This window comes from Cavia porcellus, unplaced genomic scaffold, assembly GCF_034190915.1.
Source record: "Cavia porcellus strain 051 isolate PalLab524CR breed Dunkin Hartley unplaced genomic scaffold, mCavPor4.1 scaffold_2, whole genome shotgun sequence".
NCBI lineage: Eukaryota > Metazoa > Chordata > Mammalia > Rodentia > Caviidae > Cavia > Cavia porcellus.
The window spans coordinates 41,437,556-41,459,689 of NW_026947485.1; the positions used below are offsets into that span (position 1 = coordinate 41,437,556).

At 33.8% G+C, this 22,134-nt stretch overlaps 1 protein-coding gene across 5 annotated transcripts in view; it reads left to right on the forward strand.

Moving 5' to 3' along the window:
* Positions 1 to 22,134, forward strand: part of Grm8 (glutamate metabotropic receptor 8) — a 783,619-nt gene that overhangs the window by 453,281 nt on the left and 308,204 nt on the right. For all 5 annotated transcript variants that reach the window (XM_063241274.1, XM_003475159.5, XM_063241281.1 and 2 more), the window contains one exon: positions 15,449 to 15,649. In XM_063241274.1, coding sequence (XP_063097344.1) covers positions 15,449 to 15,649 — 201 coding nt within the window. The remainder of the gene's footprint in view (positions 1 to 15,448; positions 15,650 to 22,134) is intronic.

Consider the following 22,134-nt stretch of genomic DNA (forward strand, 5'->3'; position numbering starts at 1 on the left):
ATACTTTAGTTTTCATGTAGTGTTGAAGAATATTACACTTTATGTTGATTATTTATGTTTTTAGTAAAAGATTTGTCACACCCACTCACTTCTTTCCTACTGTAAGTTAAATTCTTAGTTAAAAGCCACAGTTTTTGATCTGAGGCAATGTTATGTGTGACTTCTGTCTAATGAGTACTGATGTCTTGTTGATTGTTTAGGAAGTGTTGACATACAACTAGAGGTTTCATGAGGACTTTGACATGAGCAGTCATGTGGCACTTACCTCATCTTGGATCTGTTGTTTCAACACTGTCTAATGCTATTAGCCTCAGATGGTATATTTCTTCTATTATAGAAATTATCTTGCTAGTCTTTTAGGAAGCAAACAACAACAATAGCAACAACAATAACAAACACTCCTATTAACTCTTTTTGTGTACACTGATTTGAATATAAAAATAGAAGGCATAGATTGTTTTGATCAGAGTTTTCCTCAAAGTATTTTAATATATTTCATCATAGTTTGGCAGAGTGACAGTTCATAGAATATTAAAATGAAAAAGATGAGGTCTCATGGACATCTAACTGGAATTGTGTAATATACCCCTCTTTCTTAAGAAATTTGGTTCAGGTTGGTTTACTAATGTTGATGTGTGAGGGAACTACACTTAGACCCAGTAAGAGCTCATTGGCCTTGTAGATCCAGCACCTGTCTTCCAGGAGATTTTAGGTTATTGAGGGAGAAATATTATGTAGGGAGAAAGTGTAAATGATGAATGGAAGATGGATCCTGCTTATTCATTAGACACTGTCTGCAGCCTCTGTGTTTACCGATTCCTGTTGAGGATTGGAGCGATGTACAGTTTGCTTCCCTGAAGACGTCTGATAGACGCAGAGGCTGATTGAATTAATTGAAAGGCAACAGGAGAGGTCATCCTGTCTAGTCCCTGTCCCTATGAAGGATGGCACAGAAACTCTCCCAGACAGATTGCGACCTGCTTTAATCAGCCACTGGCATTATACCTACACCTGTGCTGTGACCCCTAAAATTGGGAAGAAAAGTGAAAGACCTACTCAGTCATCCAGAGGATTGACTGTGTTATACAGAGTCAACAACTGTGTTCGATTTTCATCTGGGTATTCTGGTGCTACACAGACTGCAAATTTTTCTTTAAAGTATTTACATGTTATTTTTAAGCTACAGTCAATCTTTTTCATTTTTCAAAATTTAAATTTCTGTCACAAAATTCTTTGCTTTTATCATCTCGACCAAAAACATTGCTTTTGTTTTCAGTTTCCACTGATACTGAATTGAGACACGTTTCCTACATTTCCTGTAACTTCCAGGTACTTATTTCTCCCCATAATATATGGATCCCTTCAATGGTTTTAATTCCTCATAGACAGAGCTATTTAGAGACTCCCTTAAGCTTTACTCATCCCCTATGAAACATAATTATAATAGGAAAGAAAATGCAGCTGAGAAGAGGCAACATGGTATCAAAGGACAGTCAGAAATTAGGTGATTTATGGGCTCCAGTTTTGTTTTTGCATAGCGGGTAGACCTGAAGAAAGTACTCACTCCATCTGTCTCCACTTCAGTGTGTGTAAAATGAGAGAATGAAAATATGCTATTATCAATCTTTTGTATACTCCTCTCCAAATTAATAATGTATGGTATATGACAGCACAGTATATACATCTTACATCAGAAATATAAGTTTCAAGAAACATTTCTTCCTGTTACTATTTATGATATGTTTGATATTTGTTTTATTTTGAAAATATACTGTTTTTGACACACTACATTGATTTTAAGAACCATTTTTAGGTCATGAAATAAAGTTTTATAAAGCAGATAGCATGATTTTTAAGGTCAATAGGGAGGGAATTCTTACTTTATAAATTATAAGTTCATAATGCTCCTTCATTTCTGACAAAATCTTAAGAATAGCAAGAGTATAAAGAAGTGGGAAGATGAAGTTAGGAGTGGAAAGGAGAAAAGCTTTACTTTTCTGTGTTTATATTGAAAATTGACTCTCATATTTATTTAGAGTCTGCTGTTACTACCTTACAAATAGAATGATTGAAAGCACTTGCTGAATGATAACAGAGCCTTTCAAAAAACTCCCATGCCATCTACTTTTCTGATTCCTGTGTTGTAATGTACATTTGGAGAAGTTTTAAAATAATAGTAATTATACTGAGGAACATTCAGTATTGGAATCTTGAACCCAAATAAGCAAGGCAAGTCCCATAGGGCCAAGTGAGCAGACACCATTTTTAGCAGGTAAAAGCTGGTGGGATTTCCATGATATGTCTTAATAGGAATACACACATGCGCACACACACACACGCACACACACGCACACACACACACACACACACAGTGTTGATTGCTCAAATATTAGTTACTTTTTGGTCACTGGGACAACATACCTGATATCTATAATTTAAAAAAGGAAGGTTTACTTTGTCTCACAGTTTCATAGATTTTAGGTCATAGTTGGCTGACTCCAGGGCAGAAACAGTATGGTGGAAGGACATGTAGGGAAAATTGCTCAACTCATTGTTACCAGGAAGAAATGAGAGGGAAGAGCTGGAGACAAGATACACCTTTCCAGGTCACATTCCCAGTGACTCACTTCTAACAAGGCCCAATTTCCTAAAATCACAGTCAGCTATAAACTTATCAGTAGATTAATCTACTATTGAGTATAGCATCTCCACAATTCAGTGACCTTGCAAAAGACCTATCTCTGAACACATGAGACTTTTGGAGACATTTTACATCTAAATCCTAACATTCCACCCATGGCCCACAAAAGGAGCATGCCCTTCTGATTCTGCAAAATGTATGTAGTCCCTCTCTTAAAGTCACCAAAGTCTTAAGTCCAAATTCTAAGCATTGCTAAAAAGTCTAAGTTCAAAGACTAAAGGCAAATGCTTAATAGTGAGCCCCTATAAAAATCAAAACAAAATTAAATACTTACAACATACAATAATGCAGAATAAACATTCCCATTCCAAAAGGGCAGAATAGAGGAAAAGACTTAAAACCAACTAGGCAAACATTGTGGTGTGATGTGAACTTGAGAGCCTGCATGGTAGTACTAGTCACAGTGCATGTGGCCTCTCTCCTAACTTAGCTCAGGTATCTACTGGTATCGCCAACTCCTGGGGGACCTCTATTTTGCCCTTGGTTTTACTCTCACACCTTCACAGTTTCCTTCACAGAGCATCTTACCTGTTCTTCCAGGATTCCTTTTGAAATCTAAGTGAAAGCCTCCATTATCCACAACTGTTGTATTTTGCATGCCTGTATAACCAGAAAAATGTGAAAATGAAGTCAAGGTCTGCTCCCGTTTGAGCAGTAATCTGGTGGGATTGAAGTGGTTTTAGGGTTTTCCAAGTGCCTGGATAGATATTGCCCTCATGATTCCACTTTCCAAATGCCACACTTGTAAATACACGACACTTTTGAAAGACATTTGAAATCTAAAACATAACAATCCATTACAAAAATGTGTATTTACCTAGTGTCACATCCAATTTCTGACCTAGGCAGTATTGCCCATCATATTGTACAGCATTAGCATCTGTGTAGATACATAAGCCAGATATCTATACCGATATGTAAGCTGGGAACCTAGATGACACTCTTGATAGCACCCTTTGCATTAACTCCCATATTTAAATACTGTGGATTTTGTCTTTTAATACATCTCAACTGCATTCACATTTCTCCATCTCCGTCACCACCTTATCGTATGCCTTGATTTGTTCCTATCCAACCCATGATAAACCTTCCAGTGACCCACTCCATCCACACCTCCCTCTTTTCTCACTCTATATTCTATCTGAAATGGAAGCCTAGTTATTTCACCTTTCCATGGGTTCCTGCTTATCTTGAGGAGAAGACAAAGTGACTTCAGGTAGCCTACAGGATCTCCTGAGTGACCCCAGCCCCTCTCAGACTTCATCCGTTCCTCTTCTCTGCTTCCAATCTCACTGACCTTGTTTAAATCCCTGTAATTTTCTGCTTCCTTACCAGAGCCTGTTGCCATTGTTGTTACTTACTCCTGTGCTCTCTAGGACCTTCATTCAATACATTTCCATCTGTCCTACAGATCTTAGCTCTAACATCACTCTATGATGTTACAACCTAGGTCACTTTTTGTTTCCTATTGTATCTCATTCAGTGCTTAGCAAATCACAAAGCTTAAAGAATAAGAGTAATAAAGATAATGATGGTGATGATGATGACGACATTCACTTATGTGGTGCTTAGCATTTTTAATATATTCTTCAACTACTCTTTGTATGTTGAATGATTTAATTGTGGTAGCAGCCCTATTGAGTATATACTATCATTTCCATTTTACAGATGAGAAAACTGAAAAAGCAGGTTAAGAAACTTATTCAAATCTCCATAATTACTAAGTGGTGAACCTAGGGTTTGAACACAGGCAAATGGGATATAAGATGAGTGTTATTTATCACTAAACTATATTGCCTTTCTCACGTTAAAGGAATGAATAGAAAAATCTATGTAGTGGGTTTCATATTTTGTTGTGAGTTCTTTTGTTTGTGTTATTTGAAAAGGGGTGAATATTATAGAAATTAAGTATTTTATAACTCTACTTACATTATTTCATTCTGTGTTGTGCCACATATTCTGTCTTGTCTCATTTATTCCTGGCAGCTGCCATACAATCAATCAATCTATGTAGGAAATTCCCACTCTACGAATGAAGAATAAGGCACACTAAGAGAATGTCTAAAGTCTGAATCTAACCCTAGACCCTTTATTCTTTTGCATTTTCCTTTATTGTAGAATTTGATCTTGGTATTCTAGAAACCATAGAATATAAATAAGAGTAGAATAAAATGTTGAACATTAATAATGAATCAATTTATGGATTATATCAAGAAAAACCAATGCAAATGCAAAATTCCTATTTTGAAAAGCTTCAAAACATGAAATATCAAACCATCAAGAAATTGAATCCAGAATAATTATGTGAGTAAAATATCTTTACTGAACATTCCAATAGAATATTTGAATAAACAGAGATTTCATATTGTCAACTAGGAATTTAATACTGCAGCAATGTCTAATATTTCTCAATTAATTTTTTAAAAATATTGGTACAATCCTAATAAAATTCTGTTTTTTCAAATATATTAGTTAAGGAATGTTTAAAAATAAGAATATTATAAAAATAAAGAATCAACGATCTAAAATTTTGAATCACAATAATTGTCAAAATGTAGAGTATTGGTATATTTGAATACAATGGCTTAGAGTAAACACTTCAGATTTATTCCAGCAATGTATAAGAATTTGACATATATTAAAAGTGACTTTTATAAATTAGTGAGGAAAGAGCTATTTAATAAATAGCACTGTGAGAACTGGTCACTGTTTGAAAAACATAATGTTGAGATCTGTACTTCGTCCCAAACATCCATTGAGGGTCAAGAACAAATTACATGCAAAAATTTCAATCCATTAAATGACTAAAAATTACATAAGAATCTTAATTAAACATTAAAGGCAATATTTAGAAAACATTTTGTTACAAGGCAGGACAGTTTTTACTATAGGTGAAGTATATACAGTGTATTAAAAAGTAGCACATATTAAGAAGAGTATATCATCATAATGCTTAAAAATAGAGACAAGGCTGGGTGTGGTGGCATATGCCTATCATCCCAATATTCTGAGAAGCTGAGGCAGGAGGAGGTGGAGTGCTAAAATCCAGAGTGGACAATTTAGTGACTTAGTGAGGCCCTCTCTTATTAAAAAACAAAAACAAAACAAAACAAAAAAAAACCAAAAACCCAAAATAGTAATTGCCTAGGGATGTACCTCCTCAGTAGGATGGTCCTGGGTTCAGTCTCTAGCACCTCAAAAAAAAAAAAAAAAAAGAAAGCCAAGAAAAGTTCTTTAAGGCACTAGACCAATATACATATAGTGATTAAGGTTGCAAGCTAGTAATACCCTTTAGTTTCTTATTTACATGTTTACATTTATACTGACTCTGTATTACTTTTGCAATTAGCAAAACGTGAAGCATTATTCAAAAAGCAAATCTTGAGCGGTGTCCTAGGTTCTTTAATGACTATACCACATGGGGTGGAAGGAACACTGGAAGTCCTATCTACTGAAGTAATTATGATGGGAAAATCTAAATTCATCTAGAGTGAGGAGTGTCTTCAGTGTGTGTTAAAGAGACACTTGACTATTCTTCAATAACTTTAGACATTATTTCAAATCAGAATTTGTCTCTTTTGTGCGTGAGCTAAGATAATTAAGTAGAAAAATGCAAATGACTGGATTTAATCAAACAGCCTTTTCTTTGTTTAAGGACTGCAGGATCTATGAAATAACTTGCTCTTTAGAATGTCTTTCTTTTAAACTGCTTGCTTTATCTGAAGATAGTCTCTTAATCTTATTTGCCAATTACCTTAAGTTTTTCAGTGTTTTGGAAACCCGAGGGCATTGCATGGGAATTTTAATACTGATGGGGACACCGTGGTACCTGCCTGAAGCACTTTCCATTTCCTGTCAGGCACAAACGACAGAAGTTACTATGAACTGATCTAGAGCTCTTCAGTGGCTGATTTATGAAGGCCTCCTGATGTGTCCCCAGGCAGCTGGCCTTCAATTCCTGTTACTACACATTTAAATTATAGAAGAAGATAGAAAGCAAGTGATTTTTTGCAGTGCACCCTTATCTCCTAATTTCTTCTGCCCTTTGTAAATAGATAAGGCAGAGGCTCAAATTAGTTCATTAATTCAATGAATCTGTCTCTATAGATCCTTGCAACAGCCTACCGTGGAATCCATGAAGCAGAACCCTAGGTGTAGAAATATCTTTTGAACTTAATGTTATTTTCCTAGAAAGTTAGAGATATGCATGCATGTGTGCACACACACAAACAAACACACATATGAATACACACAGGCACACATATGTGGCTAAAATAGCCTATTTTAATTTTTTAAAGCTAAATGTATCAAACTTTATTATTGCTGGATTTTGTCACAAATATCTAATCATCTTTCTTCCCAGTTTCAGCCATTTTATGTCAACTTCATCTCAAGTAGTTGCTCAGATTTCATTTATATAGGTTAGAAAAATGCTTAAAATGTTATGGAACCCTGTTTAATATACTTAAATATAAGTTTTTCCATTTATTTAATATTTATTGAAAATTTGGAAAAAGTTTGTTTGCTTTTATAACAGATTTTAACTTTTACTGTAGTACTCTAGTAGACTCTCCCCATCCCCGAGTCTCTATCTACAGCTAAACCAACCAATCATGAGTCTAGTGGCAGTGAGTAAAACAGCAGTTCAGGAAAGAAAAAGATGAACCTGAGTTGAATGAATCAAAGAAAATTTCACAGGTAAATAGTTTCCCTAGAATATTTTGAATCAGACAGACCTGACTTGAAATTACCATTTACTGTCATAAATTTGTGATCTTGAGTAAATTATTTTTGATTCTTAATTTCTTTCTTGGTACAAAAAGGATAACAATAATTTAATATTAAAGAGGTCCTATTTGCAATGTCTCATCTACTTTAATTCTGTGACTTTTCTCTTTCCTTTTGCTTCTCTGACCTTATTTTCCATAAGCCATTGCTTTAAACATTATGTCAAAATAACAGAACTGAAAATTATTCTCTTTAATAAGGCATAAAATTTGATGTGACTATTAAGAATAAGGAAACTGTGGCAAAATAACCAAGATTTGAGAACTCCAAAACTAAAATCCAGGCTGATGGGGGATTTCCATTTGTTTAAAATTTCCAGGGATCAGTAGTAGCTCTGTTGCAGAGTCTTTAGTACTAGTTGGAGAACAGCATTTTCTTGTACATTTATGTAATCTTCAAGTGATCTTAGGATATACAGGGAGGAAGCATTTAGAAATAAGAGAGCGTGCTCTGGAATTCTGACTTGTAGAGCTGAGGGGATCCTATCAGGTCATCTCATCAATTCTCTAAGTTTTACAGATAATGTGTAACTCTACATCACAAAATTAATTGTTTGCTCTGTTAATAGTAGAACACAACTCTGATGTCTGAGGCCATTAGTTTTATCATGCATCACAGCATTATGCCTTTACTCCACAAGGGCTTAAATTATTGCAGTGTATAAATAAGTGATCAACCACATTACTGTTACACGGATATACTAAATATTTGGACCTTTTATTCTTGAAGCAAATATACTTATATAAGATCACTATATTAAAGGATGCAATAAATACTGCAGAATATGACAAAAAAAAGTCTTGTAACTGAGGTCTTGTTGTAACTGGAAGAACATCATAAACTGAACCTTCCTGTGAATGCTGTTCATATGTCAGTGCTGTTCTGCTGGCTTCAAAATCCTGATTTCTTTATAGCCCAAGACCTTTACTACCATACTTCATCAGGTGGTCGATTCTGTCAAATTTTGGGGCAAAGTATATTTTCTTTCATTCCTTCTCTTGATTTCTACTGTCTCCGATCTCTACATGGAACATCTCCCAACTTACATCTCTCCTTCCAGGCTGGGCTTGCTTTAATTCCCAACAAAAAATATAAATATTTATCACGGTTTTCAATTTCAAGTGCACAATATTCAACATTTAAATCTCATATTTAAATTGCTTCATGATCTAGTCTAAGTTGTTAAATTGATAAGAAATATCATTCCAAATTAATTAGCTTGAGATGACATGAGGTTTGGAAACTGAGAAAGAAGTATCTGGGTCAGAGAAGAGGAGTGATAATCAGAACAGCTGAGTAAAGGCCTGTGCTTTAGGGATCTTATGTTATAGTTAGTAATTTAAAGGTAGAGCAGTGAGAGTTAATGGCAGCTGAAGATATGCCTGCAAGGTCAGGAATCTCAACTTGGTTGTCCCAGTGGATAAATTTCCTAGCTAAAGCCCCAGGCTTAGACAGGGTCTCTACTGGGTCCAATGCCATATGCCTTCCAGCTGGGACCCCAGTTCAGTTCTACTGAATTTTAACTTCCTTCTCACATTCAGCTGCTTCCTTCTATCATTTCGTCTTTCTGCCCATCTCAAGTCCCACGTTTCATTCCTCTGTGATGTGGGAGACACGTAAGAATTCTCATGTACATTGCTGCAGAATGGAACATGCTCAGTTTCTTCCCCACGCTTCTTTAGTGTATCAAACCAGTGTGCATGAAATAAAAGATGACCTACACTGGTAAATTTGCTAGTAATTACTCTGTAGTGCACAGTGCTCCTCCTGACATGGTCTCACTAATTTTACAAATCACTGAGCTTACAACATTCACGTGTTTATAGCATGACGGTTTTACTTTTAGTCATCACTAGTGAAAAATATGAAACTTCTGTGGAAAATTACTTTTATATTTGGTCTTATATGCATTAACATGTAGTATTTATTCGTGGCAGGTTCACAAATTTTCTTCTTCCCTGTTACCACTCTTTTCACAGCAACTCCAAGGAAATGATTTAATTATTAAAAATAATTGCTGCATGCTTAAGAGAAAATCATAGAAGAATTGAAAACAGATAATTTTTAACACACAAATTTAGAGCCCTAAATTTTCTACCTGAAAGGGAGACAACAAGAAAGAAAGAACCAGCTGGGTATTTGATTTTCTATGAATACAGCAATTGATAGGACTTTTGTTTTTGCCTTAAATTAACTTCTGTTTATTGGATCATCAGTATATCTATACTGGAAGCTTTGAAAGACCAAATTCAGGAAAATGAAAAGATCTTTCTGACATATGTCATGTAGAAAACCAAATTCTATCTATAGAAATGGAAAAAAAAATAAAAATCAACTCTCTGTACTAAGAATGTGTCTATCATTGGATTTGAATTTCCTAATGGGTTCCTCTCAGAAAAACATTATAATATATTAAGTACTTTGCAAATTTGAGTTTATTTACCTTTTTACTAGGTAGGAACAAAATTCATCAAGATACACTATGGAGTGTGAAATATCTGAACTAAATTTAAAGAACATGAGATATTTCTTGGACCAATAAGAATTTCTAGAATGTTTTAGAAATATGATATAAAGTGAGGAGTTAGAGATTTCATTAATGAAAACATCAGACCATTTTACTGTAAAATTTATGAGACTGACTCATATTTTACCATGCAAACACTTGCTACACGTTGTTAATTTTAAGCTATACACTGAAACACATCACAGTTTTACAACCTGTGGTGTTTTAAATGAATGGCTGACATATAGACTTTGACAATATTTAGTACTTTATAGGAAGGAATACATTAATGCTAACTTTAGAAACTATAGCATAATGAAATTTTACAGCCAATTAAGTCAATGAGTCATTGTCAGCTTCCTAAATTCCTCTTTGAGATGAATGAGGGAGTGAGATTTAGGAAGTAAAGAACAACTTTAGCTGCTATAAAATCTTAAGTGTCACAATGAGGTTCACACATTAACACAGAGGAACAGAAATATGCATTATCTAAATATCTTGAAGAGAAATAAGCTGTTTGCTTTTTAGTTTGGAAGTGTTTTCCAGTCTTTCAATTTGTGGTCAAGTGCTTGATTGATATGAAATATCTTTGAGTGTCAACTGAGTCACCTGTGACTCAGGTCAGGCTGTCCTAAAAAGTGTGATTTAAAAAGACAGATGCTGCACACAATTGCATATAGTTAATCTTCATTCAAATTAACTAGATTTTATAACAAGCCAAGGAAATACATAATTTGAAGACTGAAAATTTAAATATGGTTTTAGTAAGACAGTGTGGTATTTAAAAGTACAAATAAATCTATTATATATGAAGTTAATTTTTTTACAAAGAGAAGTTGAAGAAGAGTATCTGTATTATGTTGGGGCTTTATTAAAATTTATCAGAAAAGTACATATAAATTTCTTCCAATTATTAAATGCTGAAAAACATATTTGTAAGCTGACAAGAGAATGCTGAGGCATTAAAATAAAGTTGTATATTAAATCCAGAATATTTTGGTTATAAAACTTTAATAGTATAACATATAGACATTTTTATGGTTTGTTTCTGGTTTTCTCCCAAAGCCTCACATGGTCATGGGGACTTGTAGAGCTTGTAAGTGATTCATGGTCCAATACTGGATTATAGACGTGAGTGCTACACCCAAGTGGGTGTGGTCCGCATACAATACAAGGGACAGAAAGAATCTTCTCTCACGCTCCTTTCTTTTTGCTTTTGTTGCTTTTTCTGCCATTTGCCTCTGTGAATTGTCTGACACGCCACCATACCATGGAACTAGCTGGTTTTGGACTGAAACTTCCACAAACTGTGAGCTAAATAAACATTTCCCTGCCTAATTTTGGGCATAAGGTATTTTGTCTCAGCAACAAGAGAAAAGTAACCGAGATAAATTGTATCTAGTTCTTCTTTACAGTTTATGAATTGCGAATAATTTCCAAATTTCTTGATATTTTCATGGTCATTGCATCCATTGAACCAATTTGGTATAGGCAGTTTCTGCCAATTCTATGCTTGCTGTCCATCTCTCATCTTGTAATAATAGAAATATTCTCCCTTTACTTCAAAGTCCACACACACACACAAAAAGTCAGATAAACAATTATACTCAGAGAAGAGGCAATGGCCTGTGTATACCTATGCCTGGATGCATGTGTTTCTGTCTATTTCAGGAAATTTAAGGAACAGCAATTCAGTTTTACCTAGAATTTAGACATCTGTTTTAAAATACCGTATGTCATATTTTGTACCTTGAGTTTGAGTCTTTCCCTATATTATTCCTTCTCTGTGTGTTCCTTTTTTCTACTTAGTTCCCACTTTCTGTTGAAACTGTCTTGAGCGGAATACATTTAATTTCTTCCATTTTTAAAATCTCAGGTAATTTATGTCTTTAGTCAGAATTAGTTCCAGTCATCTCTGTGTGTCTAAGGATAGGATAAGAAGTTTAGAAACTTTTAGACACTGGAAATTGTACAGCTTCCACAGATTTTGAGTCTGCAGATTAAACTGACTATGGTTTAAAAATATTATTTAAAGAATATATTTGCATAAAACATGCACAGTATATTTATTCTTGTCTTTATTCTCTAAACAATAAAGATAAAATAAATATGAACAACTGCTCATAGAATATTTCTCTCTGCAACAAAAATAAATATGAACAACTGTTCATAGAGTATTTACCTTGTATTAGGTATTACAGAAATCTAGGGTTGATTTAAGAGATGTGTATAGGTTATATAAAAATACTATGCTATTTTATATGAGGGACATAAGCATCTGTAAATAGTGTTGTCCACTGGTGTCCTGGAAAAAGTCCCCCACAAATGTTGAGAAATGGTTTTATGGTCTTGAGTTCATCTGATGAGAAAGAGAGGAGTTGATTTGGTTGTTTTCTACTTGCATATACCATGAAAGAATTATTTTTATTTTGATTCTTCTATGACATAAAATTCTCTGAAGAACAAAGCTGTATTGGTTTAGGGGCATTAAAATATTGGAGAGCAGTGGTTTCCAAAAGCTGGATGACAGATCGGGACTGTTGTATCACAACCTCTGGGGAAGTCTTTAAAATGACAGATTCTTCATGTTTCCAGCATAGGCAGTTCTTAGTTAACACTGAGGAATCTGTACTTAACAAAATGAGTGATCATGGACACAACTGTTCTGGCTCATAATCTTTCTCAGACATTAAGCGCAGTAATGCAAAGTCAATGAAACACATGGGTGTCTATCTAGAGTCAGACGAGTCTCAAAAGTAGTCATTTTAGTCTCAATCAGTACATTTCCCTGTCACTTGCCTCTTTTCTTATAACAATCATCCTGGCTTCTTGAGACTTTGGTCTCATATTCCAGAAATCCCTCCATGTTTTTTTTTTTTAAAGATTAAAATAAAAGAGGACATAACAAAACAGGTCAGAACAGAACAATTTAAGCAACATAGTGTTTCACCACAAGACAACCTGACATAACAGTAGCTACCATACCCTCCATCTTGAACTAAGCAAAGCAAATGATAATCAGATAGGTGTTTATAAGGAAACACTTGAATTTTTGTAGTTGTTGCAACCATTTTTCAGTATTTATTTATGAATTGTCTCTCCTTTGTGGGGGCAAGCACTATTGGACAGAGCTGGTAAAGCTGTTTTCACAGGCAACTTGAATTCTGAGCACAGTAGAGCTGTCCCACGATGCAGAAGACAAGAGCATAACACATTGTCCCCGTATCTGCGTGAATTTTTGCCCCCTAAGGAAGTGAAGTTAGACTGAGGGACACTATACCTTTTGGATACCGGAATATGCTTTTTTTTGAGAACTGGTCTTTTGTGTGTGTGTGTGTGTGTGTGTGTGTGTGTGTGTGTGTGTGTGTGTCTGTGTTGTTTGTCTCTTTGTGTTCCCAAATCTGTAAAACACTCAGTAGAGGGTAGTAGGGAAATGATATATGAAGTGTAATAATAATATGATATGTTAACATGATATTTAAATTAAAAACAAACTATTACAGTAAAAGACACAATGCCATTAATCCCCTTGAAGTATTTCCGCTTGCTTCCAATATGATTACAACATCATTCTTACCACTACTGAAGAAGTTCTGGAAGCCCTCTTTCATGAGTATTTTTAGTTGTTCTGTTACGGCAACCTCAATGTCCTGAGTCAATTCAAATGGTCACATTAGTTCTGACCAATAAAAGCATTGTAGCGTGTCCTCCTTTGCCTTGTTCACTGAATGTGGCACCATGCGACTTCTGGCTCTTCCCCAAAGTCAACATAACCATGGACAGGAAACATTTTGAATTGATTCAGGATATTACATTAGCCAGGAATAGCACAACTAAAGACACTTAGGAAAGAGGACTTTGACAACTACATCGAAATGTGGCAGGAACAATGGAGCACATGCTCAAAGTGAGGGTACAATATTTTGAATAGAATTAATGGGAATTCTCCTTTTTATCTCAATAATCCTTAACATTTAAACACTTACTATATTTATCTCTCAAATTTTGTGAGTTGGTCTACTGTTTTAGACTCCCTTTTAGATTTCAATTTATATTCTAGACCATAGAAATAGTAATAATTGTTTGTTTTGAGAATGAATAGGACTGAGATTGAGTGAGCTGAGGGTTGGCCTTCAGAGAGTGGGAGAGGTGAGACATGACCAAATCAGAAAATCCAGGTTGAAAGGGAGGAAGAGAACTCAGCATCATGACAGACTGCACCAACCAACGCAGCTGAAATAAGTGAGTGTCACAGACGATTGACATCAGAAGAAATAATGTTCAGTGATTGGATAACTAAAAATGAATGAACTGAAGACAGCAGCTGGTTTTATCATAATATAAATGCCTAAATATAAAACAGCCATTTTCATTTTACTTGCTAAATTTTTCAGATATGTGCACTAGCATTAAGAAAATAAGGTTAGTTAGATTTAATTATCATAGGTTACTAACCAACATCCATGAAGAAGTTTAAAGTACTTGCTTTTGGTCTCTCCTGTTGTTACTGGTGAGTATAGGAGGTTTAAGGAGGATGTAGGAATATAGTAGATCTTGTTTTATTCTTTCAAAAAACACCTGCGATATTTTTTCTTGCACGCCCCAAATTCTTGCCATCCACTAATAGTTTTTTTTTTTTTTGAGCACAGAGAGAATATGGTGCTTTCAGTGTAACACCTGAGAGTACTTCCTAGATCTGCTTTTTGTGTCCCATGTAACTGTAATCTCCTGAGACTGTTTATCTCCAAAATGAGAAAGCTGGATCATAGTGGATCTATGATTTTATCTTCCATTTTTAAAAATTCTATGCTTCTATTACATATTAAATGATAAACAGCAATCTAGAGGTACTCTCCAATGCCAATTCTCTCCCTCAAATATGCCTAAACACAGGTACAATTACTCTGGCATTCATTTTGAGAGATCTACATCTTTTTAATAGAAAATTAAAATAGCAAGTTGAGTTCAAAGAGAAAATAAATTGAATGATTCCTTTAAAGATAACCAGAGTCACTTAAGGAAATATTGTCACATAATAGTTATCAAAGGGTTCCTAAATACAGCACATTCAGAACAAGATGGAGGGGTACTTACTTAAGTGATGCTCTTGGAGCTGAGGTAGGTGATAGAATTCCATTCTTTTTACTTAAGATTGTTTCCACAAAAATGTTATATAATTATTAAAATCTACAATATAATGGAATTCAGTAAGAAGGGAATGAAGATGAAATTATAGTTCTTTTATTTATTTTGTTTTTATTCCTCTTTTCAGACACCAAAAAATTCAATACTTAGTTTTAAAACCTGACTCAGTAAGAATGGAGCTAATCAGAAGTAAAATAAAATAGTTGGGTCTCATCAAGTGTGTCTCAAATGATGAAATCTTGGTGTCAATGCCATCTTTTATTAAAATCTAAAAAGACAAATTGATGGTTTCCCTTTTTATTTTGCAGGGCTGGAGAGGATTGCTCGGGATTCATCTTATGAACAGGAAGGAAAGGTCCAATTTGTAATTGATGCAGTATATTCAATGGCATATGCCCTGCACAATATGCACAAAGATCTCTGCCCAGGATACATTGGTCTTTGCCCACGAATGAGCACTATTGATGGGAAAGAACTGCTTGGTTATATTAGGGCTGTAAATTTTAATGGTAAGTTACATCTCCTTTTTTTCTGTTTCTAAATATTTCATAAGTGACCCCCCCCCATATATAGAAGATAGGCAGAGTGGAAAGCACAAGATTAGAACTAGTTCTCTCCTTTAATCGTAAGTGTGGGTTTTTTTCCACCTGCTTTTAAATCTCAAAGTGTTTCTGTGCTACCATTAATCTGTTTCTAAGAGAAGTAAAAGCTAAAAATAAGCCTCTATCAATCAAAATATTCCACTTAAATATTATTATTTCAGAAACAACTTAGAAGGTTGATTCAAAGTCATTGACAGCAGATTAAATTTATTTGAAAATGTTTTGTTCTTGCTATTATTAAAGAAGTGATTATAGACATTTTGTTTTTAAACTGATTTTAAGCCTTTTAAACAATAAATTGACTTGGAGAAAATGGATGACTCTGAGTTGCCCTGTATTACACAGAGAGTGTTCAGATTCTGTATCTTTTCTTTCTTTTTATTATTTTCTAAATGACTTAGTCTGTCGGAAACAAGGCACTACAAACAATGTAGTGTAGGTGGGAATTTTTCTACTACAGAAGCAGAAATGTTGCTTCTGTGATCTTCAAAAGAAACTGATGCAGAATATGCTGGATTCACAGTATTCAACGGAGAATAGTAGAACTGCCTGTCTCAAGTGATGGAATTATTGAATGCTGCTGTTCTTTCATGAAAGTTGTAATGGTTGCTGCCCATGACTTTGACCATTATTTTTAAATGAAATGATAGAATGCTCTGAGCTGTCTAATTCTTTCGGTTTGGCTGTATTCCACACAATGGACATGCCTCTGAGCCACACGGAGCACTGTACTGTCTATCACAATACACTCCAGTGACCTCAGCTGCCAGCCTTTCTCAAAAAAAGCACAAGGTCATCTTCAATTTAGAATTCAAGTGAAAACTACTTTTGCTTTTTTTGGAAACATAAGGCAGAATTTGGTTTATATTCAATGCAGAGTAATCTTGTCTAGCAGATTTTTTGAGAATCATTCTATAGCATTAATTCTTTTGTTAGTATAAATAATTATCATATATTTATCAAATTGAGCAAAAGAGGATTGTTGTAATGCAAAGTTATTTGGCTTAATGTGAGGTTGGGGAACACGTCATTCATTCAGTAGTGTTAGGAAGTACGAAGAAGCATGGAAATGAAAACAATTTTCTCAGTAACAAACTTGCCTCAAAACAGAGATATCTAGAGAGTCATTTCATGAGAGGATTTTAAAGTTGAATTATTAATTTATCTTTTAACTATAGATCATAGCCTAACTCCTTCTTGATTACTTCAATTATTATACCATACTATAATATAATGATGCTATTATGAACTATTAAACAATGTCTTAATGTCTAATAGCTATTAAGAGAATTTGCCTCTAGACTGCAATAGTGCCTGAGTTCCTCTGCCCACTTTTTATAGGTTTTCCCGTTTCTCCATTACCAGAGTACTGTTGCTGTGTATCCCTTTCCAAATGATTCCTTGTATAATCTGCTTTTAGTCCACTGACTGTAGAGTCACAAATGTAATTCATTAATTTAGTCAAGAGATATTTATTAAGCACATAGACTGTGTTCATAATTATAGTAGGTGCCTAAAGTGGATTACTGGTGCAAAAATACAAAATGTGGAATACATAGTTTCTTGGGAACTTAGATATTAATCAAATAAACAGACAAAAGTATAATTAAATAATCTACGATGAGTGCTGGAAAGGGAGATACAGTGGAATTAAACTTATTTGTAAAAGGAGATTCTTCTTTAGTCTGCGGACTTAGAGACAGCTGAAATCTAAGTAGACCAGGTGCCTGAGACAAAGGTTCCCCAACCTCACATTAAGCTAAAAAAAAAGGAAGACAATCATCCTTCATCTACTTTTATAACTCTTCTGCACTCTGATAATGTGGGAATGTATCATCATCTGTGAAAGACAGAAGCACAACATTTTCATTATATTCTGCTTTTAAAACTCTGTTTCAGAAACATCCTACTCATAAATCTAACATTTCAATCAGTTAAAATAAGAACTGTTTGGAGGGGTTGGCATAACGCTGGCTAATGCACTTTCCCTCGTCCTACATACTGGTCATGAAAATACCTTGAGGGATCCCAGTAGCTGTATGGAGCTCATTTTGACTGACAGGTTTACATATCACTGATCTTTGCTCTACACACATATTTAGAATTTGTATTTTCTCTTGGGAACTTAATACATTTGAAGTATGTTAAGTGGATTCTTACCCAATGTGTTGTGTGGGTGATGCTAGTGTATTTACCTAGTGGAACAGCAGCCCATTTCCCAAAACTGTAAGTGTAAAGAGTAACCGACACACCAAAGATTCCTCAGGACCAGTTTTGAATCTCCCAAATAACTCAGATATGCTCAATTAGACCTGGAGCCACTAATTATACAAAACAACGAATATATGTTAGAAGGGTTTTTGCATAGTTATTCCCAGTTGTCAAAAGAATAAGCTTCATTAGGCAACTGTCAGTTTTGTACATTGTGGCCTTCCAGATTTGCTGTCAAGATCAGTGAGTTACAAATTTTTCTCACAAGTAATTTTAAAAAAATGGCCCACTGCATGGAATTACTTAGGAATATCCATGTCAATATTGCATAGTGACTGTCTCATAGGACAATTTCTGTGTAGATTCTGCTGTTTTTCAACTGTTTCTTTTTAATGTTAATATTCTGAAATTATTGCCTTTTGTGGTCCCTATTAGTCTGAAATATAAGGCTATACCATTAGTTTAAAGGATGATTTTTTATTAGATTATAAGAATAGGAGGAGAGATAACTCAATCAATTGAATGCTACATGCTTAACAGGGAATCGTGTATAAAATCCAATCTTTCTGAGACTGAAACTAGGGATGTGTTATGCCTACTTGAACAACAGTTTAAAGATGCTTTGTTTGAAACACCATGCTTCTTTCAGTGTATTGTTTACTGGACAATGTAAAGAAAATATCAGAATTTAAAATGATAAATGACTAGTATTTCAGTCCTTAATTATCTTGTTACAAACCAATTATTTACAAGTGGTATATTTAGTCAGTTAGTAGCTGCAGGATTATTAGACATCAAAATGCTACAGCGTTATTTGATATAAAAGACATAAACTCCGATGATTTTAATACTCAAACTGATTTTTGTTCATTGCTGAAAAAAATTCTCTAAGTCATTCTTTGCATTTGTATTGAGCACATTCTGAATATGCTATCACTGGAATTACTCATGCTTTCCCTAGGAATTTTCTCAACCTCTCTTCTCTGTTTGGGAACAAAGGCTTGCCTTCAGGTTTACTTTTATTGCTACTATTTGAACAAAACGCTATTTCTATAAATTTTTTAAATCTTAAGATCTATCAAAAGAGAAACATAAAATAGAGAAAAGGAGTTCAGTATTTTTAGGAACCTAAAGAACTGTGTCAATTCCTTACTCCAAGGCAATAAAATATTAATACAGTACATCTTATAGAATCAAAGATATTTCTGTTGCTAGGAGAATGTTATGCATTATAAAGTATTGGATGAAATTCCAGAGCTCTCTCCTGCTTTCTTTAGATATTGTACTTGTATCAGGGACGGCTCAAACAGTGCTGTATTCATTAGGATAGTTTGATTCTAGGAATAGAAAATAATTTAAGCTTGCTTAATTAAGCTAACAGAATTTATGAACATGTGTCAAAAAATCTCAACACTCCATATTGAACTATAAAAGGAAACTAGTTCTAAGAACTAAGTGCCTGTCCAGAAATTCAAACACCTGTTTATCTTGTGTGTTGTCTGTTTCCCTTTGTATTTATTTTGTATCTTAGGTCAACACTGAAGCACAAGGCCATCCTATGTTGCTTGGACGTAGATATTCTTGGTTTAGGATATCTGTTGAGAGTAACTGTTTTTGTTTTTGGCGGTGCTAGAGATTGAACCCAGGGTTTTCATATTGATTCACAAATTCTACCCCTTTTTAAAAACTTTTATTTTTTATGCAGATCTTACTAAGTCACTGAGTTGCCCAGGCTGGGCTCAACTGGTGATCTTGCCTCAGCCTCTCAGAACGCTGGGATTATAGGTGTCACCAATGCATTTTGTGAGACTATGAATATCTACCCAACTTCTCAGAAGTTTGAATCTGAATAGCAAATTTAGGTTGGATGTTAGATCTTTACCACAGCAGTGATCAGGAGCCAGTGGTTGCAAACTTCGTTGTTGTGGATTACTATTTGAGGAGGAAAGGGCCATTTAGGAAGCTTCAAGTGATTTATGGGGAAAGTGTAAACAGACTCAGCATGGAGGTGGAAATCAGAGAAAGGGTGATGCCTCTGAATTTCTTTGCCTCATTAAGTAGACTTGTTACACTGGGAAGACAGTTAAGAACCACTCTTCCCTAAACTCAGCAGTGAGGTTGTAGTCTAGCGACTTCAAGGCTCAGTCTTTTGGGAAAACCAGAAACAGCTTGGAGGTCAGAGACTGTTATAAAGACAGAATACATCTGTATTTTCTTTTCCTCAGAAATCTTATTTATGGCAAGAATTTAACTCAAATTTCCCAGATTTATAATTCTGAGAGACTCTGAATAATGTAGTCTGATTATGAAGCAAATCTGTTTGTGTGACATCTGTCTGCATCTTTACGATATCTAGAATAGGAAAGTATAGCTTAATATTAGGAAATGTATTACAATCACCCTAAGTCATAAAAGATTATTAATTTTTCATATTACATAAAGCCATTTGATAAAAATATAATTTTCATTTTTCTTATAATTACAGAATCAAAAAACTAGACAGGTAATAAATGTTTAACATAAAAAAGTATAACTTTTCAGCCTATAACCAATTATATATATTCATAGTTATTTTTGTAATGGATTAATTCTATTGCTGTTAATATTTTATAAATTTAAACAGTACAATTAAACATGAAACAAAAATAACAATGATTATCACTAAAAGGGGAAAATTTTTACTATTTTCAAATGATACTATCCCAGGAAAATAAATTGAAAAATTAAAAGTATTTATTTTAGAGAGATGATCAAATAATATGTACCGTGAAAACATTAAGGGCTTTTCTATATGCTAGTAAAAAGGCATTGACTTAAGATGTACAATGAGATTGTTTTCTTTACAACATACTTAAACTATCTTGTAACAAATTAAATCAGAAATATGAGAGCCTTATATAAATATATTATTGAGAAATACACAACATATCTAAAAAATACAGAGAAATCTGTTGATTGTCAGAAGAGCTAATTATAAAAATTAATTCTTTTTGAATAAATATGTATTTGTTATTAATATAATTTCAAAATAAATAACAAAGAAAGATTTTGAAGAAATCATTATACTTACCAAACATTTAATACTGAAGCATATTGCTAAGTTGCAATAATATATTTAGCATTTAGCTAGTAACAGAATAGACATATGATAAATGATAGAAATTGCTAGAAAAGTATTACTATATATAAATACACTTATATATCTTTGCATCTGTGTAAATGAACTTATGTGATAAAAGTGGCTTTTGAACACAGTGGAAAAAGAAACTTTATCAATTACTTACCACTTTACAGTAAATTTAGGTGAGACTTCATCCACATAAGATGAAATTTGTTAGATTTAGTTGAAAAAGAAACAGCAATTAAAGAGACAAGAAAATCATGAATAAACTTTATTTGATTTTAATGAGTAATCTTAACATTAGTAAAATAAATTACAATGGCAAAAGAGATATTTGATTTAATAAAAAATATTCGTGTTCGAGTGGGGATGGAGATTAGTGGTAGAGCACTTGGCTAGTAAATGGAAGGCCCCAGGTTTGATCCCCAACACTGAAAAAAATTATTGTGCTACACTTGAAAATTAAATATTATTATGGGTACTATTTTAAAACAGAAATTGAAGTATAAGGTATTTTGGAATTGTTGCACTGAAGATTAATATTTCATCTGTAAAAAGGCATGCAGATTGATATAATTATGACTTCTATAGATCAATTTGCAACACTTATAAATGTCAACAAATATTTGAAAACATTAGGCCTCATGAATAAAACAGAAAGGGCAAACCATAAAGACTGTTTTCAAAGACAGACTATAAAATGGATATTATCAAGATTTTCAAATAATAGTAGCAATTATTAAAAGATAATTATAGTGAGTATTGCATATATACTTAGAGTAAATATGCATGTCATGTTTTAAAAACTAACATTGATATATACATGTCAAATCCTTACTGTTCTTCTAGGAATATATTCTAAGATGTCATTTAAAATAATTGTATTTACAGACTTTATTGAAGATTCAAAGAAAAAACACATTTTTGTTTTGCACATAACGAAAGCCCAAAAGGATGCTGTATGTGACATGGATGTACCATTGCATGGCTCTTTGGCTGGGTTTTGGGATCTAAGTTTATTTTTCTAGTCCTGCCTTCATTTTCTTTTCTTTTTTTTTTT